Source organism: Rhipicephalus microplus, chromosome X (assembly GCF_043290135.1).
Source record: "Rhipicephalus microplus isolate Deutch F79 chromosome X, USDA_Rmic, whole genome shotgun sequence".
NCBI classification, from domain to species: domain Eukaryota; kingdom Metazoa; phylum Arthropoda; class Arachnida; order Ixodida; family Ixodidae; genus Rhipicephalus; species Rhipicephalus microplus.
The window spans coordinates 218691642-218713283 of record NC_134710.1 but is presented as its reverse complement, the minus strand read 5'-3'; the positions used below and the strand labels follow the sequence as shown (position 1 = coordinate 218713283).

General features: G+C 44.5%; 2 protein-coding genes across 2 annotated transcripts in view; one reads left to right on the top strand and one right to left on the bottom strand.

Annotated features, from left to right (window-relative positions):
* The window catches only part of LOC119187546 (large ribosomal subunit protein eL14), a 223761-nt gene that overhangs the window by 172506 nt on the left and 29613 nt on the right, over positions 1 to 21642 (bottom strand). The window lies entirely within an intron of this gene.
* LOC142775186 (CCR4-NOT transcription complex subunit 7-like) lies at positions 1734 to 16996 on the top strand. Its single transcript, XM_075876528.1, is given in 5 exon segments — positions 1734 to 1785; positions 2127 to 2180; positions 4730 to 4889; positions 13115 to 13754; positions 16628 to 16996. Coding segments are annotated over 5 exon segments (1275 nt in total).

The following is a 21642-nucleotide window of genomic DNA, read 5'->3' as shown; positions in this document are numbered from 1 at the left end:
CAAATTGAAACATAAGATAACACATCTAGAGAGAATGAACAAGAAATAACTACGCAAGCATGAAATGTTCGAGTAGGCGGTAGTGAAAGGCTTTGCGATTTGTGATCGAAGTGATATCACCAGGTAGATCATTCCAAAGCTGGATGGCGTGTGGCAGCGCAGAACAAGTAAACGCCTTTGTGTTGCCGAATATGCGCTCGAAACTGCCCCGATTATGAAGCCGCCTAGACATGCGCAGTGGGTTTTTCACAGGGAGAGAATGAGGCCTGGTGTTTTGAAGGTATCCTTGAGGCAGACATAAAAGGGAAACACACCGGCAAACCTGAAGAGGGTGCAGCGAAAGTTGCAGTTTTATTTTAGTGATACTGGATTTTCGTTGGTACTTTCCGGTAATAAAACGAGCGGCACGGTTTTGAACAAGCTCTAAGTTAGTATTTAAGTAGTCTTGATAAAGGGACCAAATAGATGCGGCGAATTCTAACTGCGGGCTAATGAAGGTAAGGTACGCTAACTTGCGAATGTGAGGTGGTGATTTACGGAGGTTACGATGAGTGTATCCAAGCGTTTGAGATGCGCTAGCACAGAGAGCGGTAATGTGAGGGAGCTATGAAAATTGTGAGTCAAGATTATCCCAAGATATTTGAATGACTGAACACGAGATATGACAGAGTTGTTAATGACGTAGGAAAAATCAGAGTTCGATTGTTTGTGGGTGAAAGAAATGAGTTTACATTTTCCGGAGTTCAATACCATGAGCCATTTTTGACACCACATATTTATAAGGTTAATTTCACTCTCAGGATGTTGTGATCCTCTGGAGATGTTATTCTTCTATAAATGATACAGTCATCGGCGAAAAACCTAATACTTAAGGAAATATATTTGGGCAGGTCATTAATGTAAATAAGGAAGAGTAAAGGGCTTAGAACGCTACCTTGAGGGACTCTGGAAGTTACATCAGCTAAGGGAGAAACACAGTTATTATTTACGGTGAATTGTTGGCGAGATTATAAGAAATTTCTAATCCAAGATAAGCTAGAGGAGTACAGTCCAAGGAAATTTAATTTGGAAAATAAACGACAATGGGCGACGCGGTCAAAAGCTTTGGAAAGTCAAGAAAAATGCTATCTGTTTGTAGATTGTTGTCCATGTTAAAGTGCAAGTCAGTAGTAAGTTCGAACAATTGCGTATCACATGACATATTTTTACGAAATCCATGTTTATTTATGAAAAAGAAATTATTAGTCTCCAAGTGGTGGTAGATGTGCGATGCAATTATGTGCTCTAGCATTTTACAGGAAATGCAAGTTAGGGAGATGGGGCCGTAGTTGTCTGGTTGATTTATCTTTTCAGCTTTGAATACCGGAATAACCCTGGCAATATTCCAGTCTTTAGGTAATTGTCCAGTCGACAGTGATTGAATAAATATTCTGCATAGTATTTCGCTAGAAAGCGGTAGGGTATTTTTCAATATCTTAGCGTTTAAATTATCTACATCCGCCGATGTTGATAGTTTAAGGTTATTTATGAGACACGCAACTCTATCCTCAGTGACCGTTATTGGTGTCATGTATGGGTAACATAAATCTGGAACATAAGGCACATTTAGGTGATCTTCTTTAGTAAATACTAACGAGAAAAAATTGTTGAACTCGTGCGAGCATTGCTCATCTGTTAGTGGTGTGTTGTCGTCATTGAAGAGACAGATTTGTCGCGATTCATTTCCAGGAGATATGGTTTGCCAGAACTTTCGTGGGCTTGACTGCAGAAGGGACGATAGGTCATGTGAGTAGTACTTGTTTTTGGCGGAACTTATAGCCGATGAATATTCTTTCAGGCATGTATTGTACCTTTCCCAGGAAGGCGCGCTAGATGACGGTCTGGCTGCAGTGTAGAACCGCTTCTTTTTATTTCGCAGTTTGCGCAGTGATGAACTGAACCAGGAATTTTTGTTATCGTGAGCAATTGAGATGAGAGGCACATACCTGTCCACCAACTCTGACATTTCGTTCTTAAATACAAGCGAATTTTCAACCACAGGCTGAAGAGAGAAAGATTGTATAAAAGACTGATGGAAGAAGGCAGCTAATTCATAGTTCATGCCTATGTTGTCCGCTCTATTGTAGTCGCGAATGAACTTCGTAGCCATGGAACCTATGTTTGGTACCGGTTTGTGGATGGTGAGTTGCAGGGGATTGTGGTCACTAAAACCATCACAGTATTCGATTGTGCCTATCGTATCAGGGGCGGTGGTTAGCACCAAGTCTAGAACATTAGTACCACGTGTGGATCTATTAACCACTTGTGAAAAGTTGAAGTCCAACGAAAAGTTAATGAAATCATTTGAAGTTTGGCAGGGTGATGAAAAAGTGGGCCAGTCGATATTGGGTAAGTTAAAGTCACTAAAAAGGTACACGTGATCCGTAGGACATCCCTTGATTGCGGCCGAGATGCTCTTTCGCAAATCATGTGGGAATAGCTGACTAGCATCGGGTGGACGATAGCAAACGCCTATTAGTATGTTCTTGGTGTGAGCCCTACATACTGCCCATACTATTTCCAGATCAGAGAACGTATCAATTATGAATGATGCAATGTCGTTCTTAATGGCTTGCAGTACCGCTACACCTCTCCTTTGTGTGCGGTCACGCCTATAAATGGTGTAGTTCTTATCAAACAGCAATTCCTTGTCCCTAATATTAGGGCACAACCCAGTCTCTGTAAGTGCTACGACTTTTGGACAGCTGTCATCAAGGAAGGATGAAACTAGGTCGGATTTCGGTAGAAGACTTCTGATGTAAGTGAATAAAACTGATAAAATAAAAGTGGAGGTGGGTTTCGATGGGTTACTACGACCACACTTATTCCTCTTTTTCTCTAGCTATCGTGAAGATAAAACAACAGATTTCGTGGAGGAGTCAAAAACGTATGTCTCTCTATCTATTCGGAGCTTATCAACCGATAATCTATAAGGTTTAGCCTTTCCCCTGGCATATTCCAGCAATTTCTTTCTTGCTTGACGTGTTGAGGGCGAAAAGTCTTCGCTTATTCCAAATTTTGACCCTTTTAGTTTGCGGGCGGAAGCCAGAATGTTTTGCTTGTCCTTGAAGGCGGTCATTTTTGCTATTTTAGGCCGACATTTGTTTGAAGCAAAGCGACCTGACCTATGTACCCTATAAATTGTGAACCAGTCATTGTGATGTCAAGATTTTAAGAACAGAAAGATAAGATCTTTAGTTCAGTCGCCGTCGAATCTTCCTTCTCATCACCTTCAATGCCAAAAAAAGTATATTGAAACGTCGCATTCTATTTTCGGTATCATCGCACCGCGACGTTATACTTTTTAGTTGATTGACGATGTCAGAAACATTTGAAGCGTTTGTTTCATTAGGAGCGACCGGAGAGTGGGCCGCTTCCAGTGTCCCGACCCTTTCATTTAAACTCTTGATTTCAAGGTCAGTCGCAACCTGTTTTTCCTTTAAGCCCTGAAGTTCCCGCAGTATAGCGCTCTGACCTTCTTCGATTCTGCGAACTGTTTCCAGAACCGAAGCCATGGAGCGCGACAGATCGGCAAAAGCGGGACCTGGGTTCTTCTCTACGTCTCCAGCGACTAAATGAAGCAGATCAACTATACTAGAATACGTTAAGGCAGGAAGGAACAACAATTTCTTAGTGACATCAAAAACATGAGGTGGGCACGACACCGCCCTATACCTTCTGTGCTTCCGGTGCTGTCCAGTATAACGGCTATAAGATATCGAAAATTTGCACTCGGGGCTGATGCCATGGAATCAGTAACACCATGCACTGAATTTAGACATTTCAGATATTGATGGAAATCCAGCTGGTGTCATACTGGACAACTAGTTGTCATGCTAACAAGACTGCAATGCCGTGTGCCCCTTTTGAATCTATATTCACAGAGGGATGGTCTGGGAATATCTCCCCTATGCAGCTTTTGTTCAGATCTGGAATCAATAGACCATTATTTTTTGTCATGTCGCCGTTCCAGTCTATTAAAAGAAACGTCTCCTTGTCATCCCATTTGCTAACCTTGGGCTGCCCTTCCCCATTGAGAATATACTCTCCTTTGGTGCTCCGGTTGTGGGCTACAGCTACAGGAATGCCTTTAATGACGTTTGCAGTTATCTTCGTGAAACAAAACGAATGAGCCCCTAAATTCTAAATTGGATAATTGTTATTATAATAATATTAGGCAAATTCTAAACATCAATTTTAAACGTGGTCAAAATTACTGCAATTTCAATATGAGATATATATTATTCTGCCTGGTTGAATTGGCAAAAAAATATTGCCCTCTTTCTGTTTTTACGTGTGCTTATCCTCGTTCTGTTAGGATTAGGTATCATTCGAAAGGCCTCAAATTTCCTATCCTCAATTTTGGGCCAATCCCCCTGAGTGGGCAATAGCCACAGTGGAGGCATCATCAACATCATCATCATAATCATCGTAACGCACCAGTTACCCAGCGCTCAGTTTCTAAGAAGGCACGAGCACCAAGGTCCACTGAAAAGGAATCGCCATTAGCATCTTGCTTGTTGGCAGCAAAGGTTCGAAGGCCCCCTGCGAGTTGGCAGCAAAGGTTCGAAGACCCGCTGCGAGTGAACCGTGTCTGGTGTACGTGAAGCGTTCAGTAAGTTGAGCTTCAGTAGCAGCAGCTCTGATGGTACCAGTATAAGCGCCTTGTCCATAGACGACAGGGCCTGAGAAATCCGCGATATTTGGGCCTCCAACCTCGAGGAAGAGTTCTACACCATCAGGCGCCTGGTCCAAAGGTACAGCTACATCACAATGGATACTGAGTTCTCTGGCGTCGTTACGCAGCCCGTTGGAATATTCCGAAGCCTCACCGACTAATAAAACCAAATGTGAGAATGTGAGAATAAAACCAAATGTGAATAAGACCAAATGTGAGACCAAAGGTGACCAAACGTCACCGAGCACAAGATCGCGCAAGGGGGACGCACGTGGGCACTCCCCAAGGACTTTAGCGAAATTGTGCTACTACCCCGTGGAGGTTTAGACATCTCGAGAATTGGTGCTGGAGCCGTGGCTGATGGAATAGTACAGGCGGCAATGCGGGAAAAAGGCCATACGGGACATCATCTAATCAAACTTCAAAGAGAATATTATCATGGCAAGCACTCCGGACAAAGATAGAGTTTCAAGATAGGTCAAGAAAATTGACATTAGAGGCAAATTTTTCGAGATTAGCACATAGGCCAAGGTATCCAACGACACTTCTAAAGGAGCGATTTCAGGGATCATCCTATAAGCAATACTCAGGACATAATGACGCGAAAGATTGAATTCGAAAGACCCGCTAGTTCTGCAGGCCCCGAAAAACAAAGACCCTGGGACAATCATCATTGCGTTAGAAGGACAAAAAGTGCCGTGATTCGTGAGATATGGTCCCTTACTTTCAGTTCTTCCTTTAGCGCGCGAGCACATCGACATTTGTTTGGTCTTTAAAAAGCTGGGACATTAGTCTGACGTCTGTCGGAACTCAGCTGAAACCATCTGCAAATGTTTGCGAGATCAAGAACCCAGATAAGGTGCACCAGTGCAATAATAGATGCACGCTGTGCGACGGTCACCACCCCAAGTCAGACAAGGATTGCAAGAACAGGTTTTGAGTGCCATATGTCATTAGACGCAGACGTTGAGAAAGCTCGCGAGCAGCCGCGGAAACGTGTGATGCATCAATGGAATGAAGTCCAGACTTCAATGACAAGCAGCTGTTCCCCGCTGTCGAGACTCAAAGCATCCAGACTACACAAGAAGAGAAAGGCCTCCTGGTGAGCCCTGCACACTGTTTGGGCAGCGTCTGCAGGGCCACCTTGCTGTCTCGTAGGACTGGTATTTGCTCAGCAGGGACATTCTCAGCCAGCAGGTCCACTGCCAGTCGTAGCCCCGCCAGCTCCGCTGCCGTCGAGCTCACCGGGAAGGGTAGTCGGCACTGCTTGCTAACGGCCCGGGGATGGGATGACACAAGCAGCCGCTGCAGTTCTTAATGGCATGACGGATTCGTCGGTAAATACTTGGAGGCGGCCTGCCATTTGCTCCTAGAGCTTGGAGACGGCGGCCTATTTCAGGGCTTCAAAAGGCGTTTGGTGATTGGTTGCTCCATCCAAGGAAAGGCGGACCTCAGTTGTCTGGTGACGGGGTGGGGCCACAGGGACTTGCGGATCTGGGACCATCTGGTGGCAGAATGCGCAGAGAGTGCCAATCCGTGATCTCGGATAGCTGTGAAGGCGCTCCATGAAGGTCTTGCCGTCGGTGGCATGTAAGCCGGTCCATGTTCCTCTACGCACGCTGGAGCATGCACAAGGACAGACACTACTCTCGGGCATCGGCCAGGGTCGCTGTCTCAGGGGAGTATATGGGGAGACCCAGGATGGCCCCCACTGCTCTCCTGGGATGTCCTTCCAGGTACATTCTCCTGGCAGGTGTCAAGGCCACCAGCGGGTAGGCGCAACATACCGAGGACGCCAAAACCTGGATGAGCCGTAGTGCCAACTTGGTGGAGCAACCCCGGCCACGCTGTTGGAGCTTGCTGATGGCCTCCTGGACACGTTGGATCTCTGTGCTGGCGAGCTTGGCAGCTGGGGTCCATGTGAGCCGGTGGTCGACGGCGAAGCTCTGGTGCCTCACAGTCAGCTTCCAATGCAGGCAGTTGTTGCCGGATCTCAGTTTTCACGTAGCGTCGTGCTGCCGCCAGCGGATGGATCAGCAAGGCTTCGGTCTTGGTGGCGGAGACCATGAGTCCGATGCCTTCACAAGTAGGCAATCACTGCGTCCAGGGTCACCCGCAGCGATCTCCTGATAGCTGGAGGTGTCATTTTTAAATGCGAATGCATTTATTACTCAGCTGTTTAAAAGCATCCAGCGTTGTGCGTGGCAAACGCCACTTTCAGCTTTCACCCCCTCTTCCATAGCAGCAGCTGCGGGCGCGTGCTTAACCTCTCCTCTAGCAACCAAGCACGTGGTGCGAGAGAGTGTAGGAGAGAGCAGATGCAGTGCTTCTTAAGCCTAAATTTTAATCACACAGTGTCCTAAATAGCCGCTTGCAAGATTACCTTGCAAACGTGGAAACAAATAATGTATAAGCCACTGATGCTTCAGTAATATATGAGAAGGCAGGAGTAGGTATTTACTCTTCTCCACTCGACAGGTCGTTTTCAGTAAGACTACCAGACTTTACACCTGTTTTTGAAGCTGAACTTTTGGCAATTGTTCTAGCACTACGAAAAGTAACTTTGTACACCCACACTGCTATAATAATTTTAGACCCCCTGTCCGTATGTACGTCACTGACAGTTTCATCTCAATCAGATGCCTTAAGGGCATTCCTTACGCCAATTCCACCACAGCTTAAGCTCCGAAAACTATTATGGGTACCTGGACATTGTGGGTTAGAGTTGAATGAAATGGCGGGCTCATTAGCTGGAATGGCATTATTCACAATACCTTACAGGCTCCTAATCGGAGCATTGTGTAAGGGGGGCGATACATGGCACAACATGACTTGAAACAAATATAAAAAGATGAAATCAAGATGGCACAATTTGGAAAGTGCACTGTGATCTAAACAACTGCCAGAAAAGCAATAGTAACACCCCAGTAGAAATACTCAACAAAGGAAGAGCGTGCGCAAAACGCGAACTTAATTAACATGAACAGTTAGTGATTGTGAAATAAAGAAAATTTTGGCAGCGTTTACAATACTACAATGCAACATGATACAACGTTAAACAATTTGAAACATAAGATAACACATCTAGAGAGAATGAAAGAGAAATAACTACGCAATGTTCTAGTGGCTAAGGTACTCGGCTGCTGACCCGCAGGTCGCGGGTTCACATCCCGGCTGCGGCGGCTGCATTTCCGATGGAGGCGGAAATGTCGTAGGCCCGTGGGCTCAGATTTGGGTGCACGTTAAATAACCCCAGGTGGTCAAAATTTCCGGAGTCCTCCACTACGGCGTCTCTCATAATCATATGGTGGTTTTGGGACGTTAAACCCCACAAATCAATCAATCAATAACTACGCAAGCATGAAATGTTCGAGTAGGTGATAGTGAAAGGCTTTGCGATTTGTGATCGAAGTGATATCACCAAGTAGATCATTCCAAAGCTGGATGGTGGTGGCAGTGCAGAACAAGTAAACGCCTTTGTGTTGCCGAATATGCGCTCGAAACTGCCACGATTATGGAGCCGCCTAGACATGCGCAGTGAAGATTTCAAAGGGAGAGAATGAGGCCTGGTGTTTTGAAGGTATTCTTGAGGCAGACATAAAAGGGAAACACACCGGCAAACCTGAAGAGGGTGCAGCGAAAGTTAGTTTTATTTTAGTGATACTGGGTTTTCGTTCCTACTTTTCGCTAATAAAACGAGTGGCACGGTTTTCAACAAGCTCTAAGTTAGTATTTAAGTAGTCTTGATAAGGGGACCAAATAGATGCGGCGAATTCTAACTGCGGGCGAATGAATGTAAGGCACGCTAACTTGCGAATGTCAGGTGGCGATTTACGGAGGTTACGACGAGTGTATCCAAGTGTTTGAGATGCGCTAGCACAGAGAGCGGTAATGTGAGGGCGCCATGAAAATTGAGAGTCAAGATTATCCCTAGATACTTGAATGACTGAACTTGAGTTATGACAGAGTTGTTAATGACGTAGGAAAAATCAGAGTTCGATTGTTTGCGGGTGAAAGAAATGAGTTTACATTTTCCGGAGTTCTATACCATGAGCCATTTTTGACACCACATATTTATAAGGTTAATTTCACTTTGCAGGATGTTGTGATCCTCGGGAGATGTTATTCTTCTATAAATGATACAGTCATCGGCGAAAAACCTAATACTTGAGGAAATACTGTTGGGCAGCTCATTAATGTAAATAAGGAAGAGTAAAGGGCCTAGAACGCTACCTTGAGGGACTCCGGAAGTTACATCAGCTAAGGGAGAAACACAGTGATTATTTACGGTGAATTGTTGGCGAGACGATAAGAAATTTCTAATCTAAGATAAGCTAGCAGAGTCCATTCTAAGGGAATTTAATTTTGAAAACAAACGACAATGGGCGACCCGGTCAAAAGCTTTGGAAAAGTCAAGAAATATGCTATCTGTTTGTAGATTGTTGTCCATGTTAAAGTGCAAGTCAGTAGTAAGTTCAAACAGTTGCGTATCACATGACATATTTTTACGAAATCCATGTTGATTTATGAAAAAGAAATTATTAGTCTCCAAGTGGTGGTAGATGTGCGATGCAATTATGTGCTCTAGCATTTTACAGGATATGCAAGTTAGGGAGATGGGGCCGTAGTTGTCTGGTTGATTTTTCTTTTCAGCTTTGAATACCGGAATAACCCTGGCAATATTCCAGTCTTTAGGTAATATTCCAGTCGACAGAGATTGATTAAATATTCTGCATAGTATTTCGCTAGAAAGCGGTAGGGTATTTTTCAATATCTTAGCGTTTAAATTATCTACACCCGCCGATGTTGATAGTTTAAGGTTATTTATGAGACACGCAACTCTATCCTCAGTGACCGTTATTGGTGTCATGTAAGGGTAACATAAATCTGGAACATAAGGCACATTTAGGTGATCTTCTTTAGTAAATACTCACGGAAAAATTTTTTGAACTCGGGCGAGCATTGCTCATCTGTTAGTGGTGTGTTGTCGTCATTGAAGAGACAGATTTGTCGCGATTCATTTCCAGGAGATATGGTTTGCCAGAACTTTCGTGGGTTTGACTGCAGGAGGGAGGATAGGTCATGTGAGTATGTAGTGCCATTATCACCATCATCATTTCTCAATCACCGCGTCGCGCCTCTCGCGCAGCTGATGCTAGCTCGAGCTGCGCGAGGATTTGAACAAGCTAGGGCACTTGGTGTGTCGGACGTGGAAAGCCACGCAGCTCCGCTTCAGGCGTGGAATAAAGTGGCGAGAGAACGACACGACCACGTCGGCCGCCGTCCCGTCTTCCTCTCTCGCTACAAGTAGTACTTGTTTTTGGCGGTACTTATAGCCGATGAATATTCTTTCAGGCATGTATTGTACCTTTCCCAGGAAGGCGCGCTGGATGAAGGTCTGGCTGCAGTGTAAAACCGCTTCTTTTTATTTCGCAGTGTGCGCAGTGATGAACTGAACCAGAGATATTTGTTATCGTGAGCAATAGAGATGAGAGGCACATACCTGTCCACCAACTCTGACATTTTGTTCTTAAATGCAAGCCAATTTTCAGCCACAGACTGAAGAGAGAAAGATTGTATAAAAGACTGATGAAGAAGGCCGCTAATTCATTGTTCATGCTATGTAGTCCGCTCTATTGTAGTCACGAATGAACTTCGTAGCCATGGAACCTATGTTTGGTACCGGTTTGTGGATGGTGAGTTGCAGGAGATTGTGGTCACTAAAACCATCACAGTATTCGATTGTGCCTATCGTATCAGGGGCGGTGGTTAGCACCAAGTCTAGAACATTAGTACCACGTGTGGGTCTATTAACCACTTGTGAAAAGTTGAAATCCAACGAAAGGTTAATGAAATCATTTGAAGTTTGGCAGGGTGATGATAAAGTGGGCCAGTCGATATTGGGAAGTTAAAGTCACTAAAAAGGTACACGTGATCCGTAGGACATCCCTTGATTGCGGCCGAGATGCTCTTTCGCAAATCATCTGGGAATAGCTGACTAGCATCGGGTGGACGATAGCAAACGCCTATTAGTATGTTCTTGGTGTGAGCCCTACATACTGCCCATACTATTTCCAGATCAGAGAACGTATCAATTATGAATGATGCAATGTCGTTCTTAATGGCTTGCAGTACCGCTACACCTCTCCTTTGTGTGCGGTCACGCCTATAAATGGTGTAGTTCTTATCAAACAGCAATTCCTTGTCCCTGATATTAGGGCACAACCCAGTCTCTGTAAGTGCTGCGACTTTTGGACAGCTGTCATCAAGGAAGGATGAAACTAGGTCGCATTTCGGTAGAAGACTTCTGAAGTAAGTGAATAAAACTGATAAAATAAAAGTGGAGGTGGGTTTCGATGGGTTACTACGACCACACTTATTCCTCTTTTTCTCTAGCTATCGTGAAGATAAAACAACAGATTTCGTGGAGGAGTCAAAAACGTATGTCTCTCTATCTATTCGGAGCTTATCAACCGATAATCTATAAGGTTTAGCCTTTCCCCTGGCATATTCCAGCAATTTCTTTCTTGCTTGACGTGTTGAGGGCGAAAAGTATTCGCTTATTCCAAATTTTGACCCTTTTAGTTTGCGGGCGGAAGCCAGAATGTTTTGCTTGTCCTTTAAGGCGGTCATTTTTGCTATTTTAGGCCCACATTTGTTTGAAGCAAAGCGACCTGACCTATGTACCATATAAATTGTGAACCAGTCATTGTGATGTCAAGATTTTTGGAACAGAAAGATAAGATCTTTAGTTCCGTCGCCGTCGAATCTTCCTTCTCATCACCTTCAATGCCAAAAAAAGTATATTGAAACGTCGCATTCTATTTTCGGTATCATCGCACCGCGACGTTATCCTTTTTAGTTGATTGACGATGTCAGAAACATTTGAAGCGTTTGTTTCATTAGGAGCGACCGGAGAGTAGGCCGCTTCCAGTGTCCCGACCCTTTCATTTAAACTCTTGATTTCAAGGTCAGTCGCAACCTGTTTTTCCTTTAAGCCCTGAAGTTCCCGCAGTATAGCGCTCTGACCCTCTTCGATTCTGCGAACTGTTTCCAGAACCGAAGCCATGGAGCGCGACAGATCGGCAAAAGCGGGACCTGGGTTCTTCTCTACGTCTCCAGCGACTAAATGAAGCAGATCAACTATACTAGAATACGTTAAGGCAGGAAGGAACAACAATTTCTTAGTGACATCAAAAACATGAGGTGGGCACGACACCGCCCTATACCTTCTGTGCTTCCGGTGCTGTCCAGTATAACGGCTATAAGATATCGAAAATTTGTACTCAGGGCTGATGCCATGGAATCAGTAACACCATGCACTGAATTTAGACATTTCAGATATCGATGGAAATCCAGCTGGTGTCATACTGGACAACTAGTTGTCATGCTAACAAGACTGCGATGCCGTGTGCCCCTTTTGAATCTATATTCACAGAGGGCTGGTCTGGGAATATCTCCCCTATGCAGCTTTTGTTCAGATCTGGAATCAATAGACCATTATTTTTTGTCATGTCGCCAATCCAGTCTATTAAAAGAAACGTCTCCTTGTCATCCCATTTGCTAACCTTGGGCTGCCCTTCCCCATTGAGAATATACTCTCTTTTGGTGCTCCGGTTGTGGGCTACAGCTACAGAAATGCCTTTAATGCCCTTTGCAGTTATCTTCGTGAAACAAAACGAATGAGCCTCTAAATTCTAAGTTGGATAATTGTTATTATAATAATATTAAGCAAATTCTAAACATCAATTTTAAACGTGGTCAAAATTACTGCAATTTCAATATGAGATATATATTATTCTGCCTGGTTGAATTGGCAAAAAAATATTGCCCTCTTTCTGTTTTTACGTGTGCTTATCCTCGTTCTGTTAGGATTAGGTATCATTCTAAAGGCCTCAAATTTCCTATCCTCAATTTTGGGCCAATCCCCCTGAGTGGGCAATAGCCACAGTGGAGGCATCATCAACATCATCATCATAATCATCGTAACGCACCAGTTACCCAGCGCTCAGTTTCTAAGAAGGCACGAGCACCAAGGTCCACTGAAAAGGAATCGCCATTAGCATCTTGCTTGTTGGCAGCAAAGGTTCGAAGGCCCCCTGCGAGTTGGCAGCAAAGGTTCGAAGACCCGCTGCGAGTGAACCGTGTCTGGTGTACGTGAAGCGTTCAGTAAGTTGAGCTTCAGTAGCAGCAGCTCTGATGGTACCAGTATAAGCGCCTTGTCCATAGACGACAGGGCCTGCGAAATCCGCGATGTTTGGGCCTCCAACCTCAAGGAAGAGTTCTACACCTTCAGGTGCCTGGTCCAGAGGTACAGCTATAACGCAATGGATGCTGAGTTCTCTGGCGTCGTAACGCAGCCCGTTGGAATATTCCGAAGCCTCACCGACTAATAAGACCAAATATGAGTTTCAATGTGAACTTTCTCAAGATTATCCACCTGGGCATCACATTTTTCGACGAGCATGGCAACAAGCCCGAACACATCTCTATCTGGCAGTTCTCCTTCAAGTGTTGCTTGTCGAAAGACACGTTCGCGCAAGACTCGATTGACCTCCTTGTCCAGTCCGGTATAAATTTTCACAGGCATGAAGAGGAACGCATTGAACGGTTTGTGTTTGCCCAGTTACTCATAACTTCAAGATTGGTTCTATCAGACGAGTTTAAGTGGCTCACATTTCACAGTGGCTACGACTTCGGCTACCTGTTGGAGATGCTTACCGGCGAAAACCTGCCTGTGGCTGAGACAGATTTCTTCGAGAAGCTAAAACTTTATTTTCATTGCATTTACGATATCATGTACCTAATGAAGAGTTGCGGAAGCCTCAGGAGAAGCCTGCAGGAAGTGTCTGGGCAGCTGCAGATCGAAAGAGTCGGATTACAACACCAAGCGGGAAGCGACAGCTTGCTTACGGGGGTGACCTTTTTCAAGATTCGAAAATTGTTTTTCCAAGACAAGCTGGACGATTCACAGCTCTACTGTTTCTTGCACAGCCTGGACACGTCTTACGGCACGTACGGTGAGCAAATGTTCGAAGTACGCACAAATGCACGCCATATTGCTCAATTGCTATAGAGGTCCCCCCTGGTCGTCTATTCGACACCGGTCTCCAGGAACGTCATGACCTGAACTTCTTTAAAGCCTTGCCGCAACCGGACTCTTGTTTCACTTACATTTGCGTTTTGATTTTGGATTGACACATTTTGAATCCTTGCATGTTCCATCAGCGGACTTTTATATAAGTTATGTTTTTCTAAATTTCTCCATATTGTTTTGTACGTTGCATGTCGTGCCACAGCGAATATACATATCGTGTGTTTTTCATTGATGCGTAGTTTTTTATTCGAGGTTGAACGCTGAAAACACTTAGCGGCAGTTCGAGTGATATTAAGCGCATGCATTTAATTGATCTTTGGCTTCAAGCTGCATTCTGGTTTTATCAACGATTATAACTTTTGTAATAGTATAGCTAGTCACAGCGGGGCAGCTCTTGGACTTTTTTCATTTTGTCATACGCAAAGGCATGGAGCGCTAGCACCGTGACCCTTCAAGGTATGCAAGCGTTAACGATCTTTATGTCCAGGGTATGTACCTTAGTGTAGTATTTTGTTACAGAAGATGTTAACCTTGACATCTGCAGTGTCTGCAAGAGTGAGGTTTGATTCTCAGCGTCAGCACGCACTTCGCTGGAGTAAGGGGGAGGGGGGGCTTTCTAAGTAAGGCGGTAGATGGCGTAGAACGTAGAGCAAATTTAGAAATACAGTATACGCTACCTTTAGGTAGCAGCATATACAGTAACTCTATGCGAAATTAAAAAAATTTGCAGTTGCCGTATCTTACTATATCTTTTTGCTGAGCTTTTTGCTAACTCGTCATATTGTCAGTAATTCGCCGCTACTTGGCATCCCCATTACCAAGTACAGGAACCCTCCATTGTGCAAGTGCGAAGTGGGACACTCCCATAGTAGAGTACTGAGCTGTCTTTATCGTTAACCCCTTTTTCTTAAACACTCATAAAATCACAAACGCTACCACTTAAGAATTTTTGGTCTGGCGTCCGTTTCTTGAGTGGTAGCGTGCTCGAATGAGTGAAAGCGTGCGTTTGAATGAGTGGGCATTTCTAGGGACACCAAGTTGCGCTAAATTACAATATGTAGAAGCACTTTTCAGGAACCTGAGTTTCGCACTTTCCACGTGCCGCTCGTTCACAATTGGCCAAGTGCAGTCAATCGCAATATTGAGCTGCAATTAAGCCAACTTGTCGACCATTTGTTTATGGGTACCGCTGCTCTGGGATTGTAAGCTCGCTTTTTTCACGCTGATTCTGTATAAAAAGAATCGTATTTTAAATGAAAGTTCAGCAGCCCTTCTGTTATGAGGCTCATTAGGCTTTGCATATAGAGTTGAACGTGATAGCGATATCTTGTCCCAAGTGCATTCTTTGTGCACTTAGTGCATGAAATATTTTTGAACTTGCTGTGCAGCACTAGGTTGCCTTAGTGAAATGGGCGCAGCATGTGTGCCTTTTGTAGTCGGTGACTGGTTTTGAACCACGAAGTCTTGATAATCATATGTTGTGACGCCCGATGGCAATGCACGCTTCTACCACACATTATAACGGCAATATTAACGAGATAGCGCTAACGAGCTTGTTTCGCAGAAATTCCGGCGTCAATATCAGGGTCAGCGTCGTTGTTTGTGAGTGAAAAATCATCTTATGCATCAATGAAATGTCGGGAACTATGCAAATTAGCTAAATGATAATAAAATCCTGATTGAGAGTGGGGACCGAATTAAAATTGTTGGGTCCGAGGGGTGATTGAACCCGGGTTGTTTGCGTGGCGAGTACATGTTCTACCACACAGTCACGTACGTGTCTGCTTGTGAATACAGTGAAAACAATTTCTTCTGCTTGGAAATGAAGTGAAAGTAGGTTTGATGCTTTAGAAACACACGCGTCCAGGACTCACAATGCAACATAAACATAAAGTATTGCAGTAATAATGCTTGGTAGAAGCACCCATTGCCAGTGCGCCTCAGAACATGTGACTATTATGATAGCTTCAGGGTTTAAACCAGGACGCCCACTACAAAAGGCACACACGCTACTGCGTCTATTTCCTAAAGGTCATGTAGTAGGTACTGAGCAAGTCGAAAATCTTTCAGGCAGCTATAGTGTTCGAAGTACACGTTATGAACAGGATATTAATATCGCTTTCAACTCCTAAAGGCGAAGCTTTAGGGTCTCCTACGTTTATAATTTTGTATTGAGAAGCATGTATACAGAACGCGTGTGCTTGTAAAGCATGTAAGTTACTTTCACTGATTTTCCAAACAGGGGAAATTATTTTCGCTCTCTTCACAAGCAGATGCGTGCCTGTGACGTAGAACACCCTTTACCATGCGAACGACTCGAGCTCGATCCGCGTTCAGACCCAGAATTTCCAGATATGGATCATATTATGGTCGAGCTCGATTCGGTGGTCGGCGTGACCACCCTTACTATGCATGCACGTGCTCCTTTTTTCTCCTTTACCTCTCCACGCGTGCTAATACCGACTACTTCGCGTAGTGCTACATGTGCCGAAGATCTGCCTCCGTAGCTTTCACTTCAGGGCCAAGAAATGTTGTAGCCGAGTGTAGTGTGCACACGAGAAGATTGGCTCCTGCTTTCCAGAATGTTTTACTGTGAAAACCACAGATATTTTCCGAGTTTTTTATTTATCGTGTGCCTAAGCTTTCGAGGAATTAGTAGACAGTATCTTTGTGCTGGTGAGTTGACGTTTAAACAATTTTTTGGACATATTTGCACAAAATTACCACCGAAGAATTTCAGCCTAACTTCTGGAGGCTATTGCTGCTGATGTGCCGGCCCGGTGCTACGTGACTCAACGCTCTCCGCATTCAAGGAGCGGCCACTGACGATGGAATACCAAGTTGATGGAGAAAACATCTCTCCAGAGGATTGCCCGGGTTTCATGGGTTGGAACGAAGTCGAAGTGAGACGCTCAAGGAATGAGCTTACCGCGGTTAACGTTCCCGTGGCCAAGGGTTCGACTAAGGCTGCCGTTGGGGGAGATACTCGAGCCAGTCGTAGTAGAAATGACACCGAGCACAAAATCGCGCAAGGGGGACGCATGGGGGCTCTCCCCAAGGACTTTAGCGAAATTGTGCTACTACCCCGTGGAGGATTAGACATCTCGAGAATCGGTGCTGTAGCCGTGGCTGATGGAATAGTACAGGCGACAATGCGGGAAAAAAGGCCATACGGGACATAATCTAATCAAACTTCAAAGAGAATATTATAGTGGCAAGCACTCCGGACAAAGACTGAGATTCAAGATAGGCCAAGAAAATTGACATTAGAGGCAAATTTTTCGAGGTTAGCACGTAGGCCACGGTACCCCACGACACTTCTAAAGGAGCGATTTCAGGGATCCTCGTAAGCAATACCCAGGACAATGTGGCGCGAAAGATTGTGAATTCGAAAGACCCGCTGGTTCTGCAGGCCCAGAAAAAAAAGACCCTAGGACAATCATCATTGCGTTAGAAAGATAAAAAGTGCCGAGATAAGTGAGATATGGTCCCTCAATTTCAGTTCTTCCTTTAGCGCGAGCACATCGACATTTGTTTGGTCTTTAAAAAGCTGGGACATTAGTCTGACGTCTGTCTGAACCATACTGAAACCATCTGAAAATGTTTTCGAGATCAAGAACCCAGATAAGGTTCACCAGTGCAATTATAGATGCACGCTGTGCGACGGTCACCACCCCAAGTCAGACAAGGATTGCAAGAACGGGTTCTTAGTGCCATACGTCATTAGACGCCGACGTTGAGAAAGGTGGTGAGCAGCCGCGGAAGCGTGTGATGTATCAATAGAATCGAGTCCAGACTTCAATGACAAGCAGCTGTTCCCAGCTGTCGAGACTCAAAGCATCCAGACTACACAAGAAGAGAAAGACCTCCTGGTGAGCCCTGCACGCGGTGGTTGGGCAGCGTCTGCAGGGAAACCTTGCTGTCGCGCAGGACTGAAATTGGCTCAGCAGGGACATTCTGAGCCAGCAGGTCCACTGCCAGGCGTAGTCCCGCCAGCTCCGCTGCCGTCGAGCTCACCGGGAAGGGTAGTAGGCACTGCTTGCTAACGGCCCGGGGATGGGATGACACAAGCAGCCGCTGCGGTTCCTAATGGCATGACGGATTCGTCAGTGAATACTTGGAGGCGGCCTGCCATTTGCTCCTGGAGCTTGGAGACGGCGGCCTGTTGCTTGGCTTCAAAATACGTTTGGTAATTGGTTGCTCCATCCAAGGAGAGGTGGACCTCTGGTGTCCGGTGACGGGGCGGGGCCACCGGGAGATGCGCTTCTGGAACCATCTGGTGGCAGAGTGCGCAGAGAGTGCCAATACGTGATCTCGGCTAACTGTGAAGGCGCTCCATGAAGGTCTTGCCGTCGGTGGCATGATGAAGGCGGTCCATGTTCCCCTGCGCACGCTGGAGCATGCACAAGGACAGACACCACTCTCGGACCTCGGCCAGGGTCGCTGCCGCGGAGGAGTATATGGGGAGACCCAGGATGGCCCCCACTGCTCTCCTGGGATGTCCTTCCAGGTCCATTCTCCTGGCAGGTGTCAAGGCCACCAGCGGGTAGGCGCAACATACCGAGGACGCCAAAACCTGGATGAGCCATAGTGCCAACTTGGGGGAGGAACCGCGGCCACGCTGTTGGAGCTTGCTGATGGCCTCCTGGACACGTTGGATCTCTGTGCTGGCGAGCTTGGCAGCTGGGGTCCATGTGAGCCGGTGGTCGACGGCGAAGCTCTGGTGCCTCACAGTCAGCTTCCAAGGGAGGCAGTGGTTGCCAGATCTCAGATGTTTCACGTAGCGTCGTGCTGCCGCCAGCGGATCGATCAGCAAGGCCTCGGTCTTGGTGGCGGAGACCATGAGTCCGATGCCTTCACAAGTAGGCGATCACTGCGTCCAGGGTCACCCGCAGCGGTCTCCTGATAGCTGGAGGTGTCATTTTTAAATGTGAATGCATTTATTACTCGGCTATTTCAAGCATCCTGCGTTGTGCGTGGCAAACGCCACTTTCAGCTTTCACCCCCTCTTCCATAGCAGCAGCTGCGGGCGCGTGCTTAACCTCTCCTCTAGCAACCAAGCACGTGGTGCGAGAAAGTGTAGGAGAGAGCAGATGCAGTGCTTCTTAAGCCTAAATTTCAATCACACAGTGTTCTAATTAGCCGCTTGCAAGATTACCTTGCACACGTGGAAACAAATGATGTAATAGCAACTGATGCTTCAGTAATAGATGAGAAGGCAAAAGTAGGTATTTACTCTTCTCCACTTGATGGTCGTTTTCAGTAAGACTACCAGACTTTACACCTGTTTTTGAAGCTGAACTTTTGGCAATCGTTCTAGCACTACGAAAAGTAACTTTGTACACCCACACTGCTATAATAATTTTAGACCCCCTGTCCGTATGTACGTCACTGACAGTTTCATCTCAATCAGATGCGTTAAGGACATTCCTTACGCCAATTCATCCACAGCTTAAGCTCCTAAAATTATTATTGGTACCTGGACATTGCGGGTTAGAGTTAAATGAAATGGCGGGCTCATTAGCTGGAATGGCATTATTCACAATACCTTATAGGCTCCTAGTTGGAGCATTGTGTAAGGGGGGCGATACATGGTAAAACATGACTTGAGACAAATATAAAAAGATGAAATCAAGATGGCACAATATGGAAAGTGCACTGTGATCTAAACGACTGCCAGAAAAGCAATAGAGTAACACCCCAGTAGAAAAACTAAACAAAGGAAGAGCGTGCACGAAACGCGAACTTAATTAACATGAACAGTTAGTGATTGTAAAATAAAGAAAATTTTGGCAGCGTTTACAATACTACAATGCAACAAGATACAACGTTAAACAATTTTAAACATAAGGTAACACATCTAGAGAGAATGAAAAAGAAATAACTACGCAAGCATGAAATATTCGAGTAGGCGGAAGTGAAAGGCTTTGCAATTTGTGATCGAATTGATATCACCAGGTAGATCATTCCAAAGCTGGATGGCGTGTGGCAACGCAGAACAAGTAAACGCCTTTGTGTTGCGCTCCAAACTGCCACGATTATGGAGCTGCCTAGACATGCGAAGTGGGGTTTTCAAAGGGAGAGAATGAGGCCTGGTGTTTTGAAGGTATCCATCAGGCAGACATAAAAGGGAAACACACCGGCGATCCTAAAGAGGCTGCAGTGAAAGTTAGAGTTTTATTTTAGTGACACTTAAGAACGATTCATCTCCTGGTTATGATGGTATTAACACAAAATTTTTAAAAAATACTAGCGCTTATAGTTCCATTATAGTTACTAAAATTTTTCAACAGTCACTAGATACTTCTACTATTCCTAGTCAATGGAAAATCGGAAAAGTCGTTCCACTCCATAAATCTGGTAATAAACACTCTTCGAATAATTATCGTCCCATTTCTTTAACCAGTATTTGTTGTAAAATGCTCGAGCATATAATATTTACAAACATAGTCAATTTTTTAGAATCAAATTCATTTTTCACGTCAGCACAACATGGCTTCCGTAAAACATATTCATGTGAAACACAGCTAATATCATTCACCCATCACTTACATCAGATCCTTGATAAATCATCCCATGCTGACTGTATTTTTTTAGATTTTTCAAAAGCTTTTGACAAGGTTTGCCATAGACTTCTACTTTACAAACTACACCAACTAAACCTTGACGGTAACCTACTAATGTGGATTGAATGCTTTCTCACTAACAGATCACAATTCGTTACTGCCAACTGTCATAATTCTCCATTTCGCGAAGTTCATTCTGGCGTTCCGCAAGGGTCCGTCTTAGGTCCCTTGTTGTTTCTCATTTATATTAATGACCTGTCATCAGTTGTATCATCAAAAATTCATCTATTTGCTGACGACTGTGTTATTTTTCGAGAAATTACTACCGATAATGACATTAATATATTGCAGTCTGACCTTAACGCTATATCTAACTGGTGTGATAAATGGCTAATGGACCTAAACATTAAAAAGTGTAAAATCATGCGTGTATCAAGAAGTTGCACTACTTCACCTATTTACTATCTTAATAACATTCCTTTGGATTCTGTTAACTCTTATAAATATCTTGGAGTTCACATAACAACTAACCTCAACTGGACAACTCATATTGAATACATCATTATCAATGCTAACCGCATGCTTGGCTATTTACGACGTAACTTTTTTAACGCTCCACATGGTTTAAAACTGCTACTTTATAAAACACTAATACGCTCTAAACTAGAATATGCTACAACCGTGTGGGACCCTACCTATAATAACCTGGTAACTTCCCTTGAACTTGTTCAGAATAACTCCGTTCGTTTTATATTGTCCAATTATAACAGAACCGCTAGCATTTCAACCATGAAAACTTCACTTGCACTTCCTTCCTTAGCATCTCGCAGAAAAGTCTCCCGTCTAACTCTATTTCACAAGATCTACCATCATCCCATCTTGCATGCTAAACTACTACTTCGCCCACAGCACATTTCCCACCGCATTGACCACCATCACAAAGTAGGCATCCCTTCATGCAACACAAAAACTTTTTTCAATTCTTTTTTGCCTCGCTCATCAAAGGAGTGGAACAGACTTCCCGGTGACATTGTTGCTATTACTGATAACAATTTGTTCCGTGATGCTTTAGCTAACATTGTGTAATAAGTTCTTTTTTTTTGTGTTTTGTTGCAACAGCTAACATTGTATATTTAGGCTTGTTGTTGTATTACCTAACATGTATTATTATACAGCATATTAACAAACATTGTGCTCTTCCAAATTTATTTGTACGATTTAACCGTATTCACTGCTTTTTTTGTTAAATTCAATATTTTATT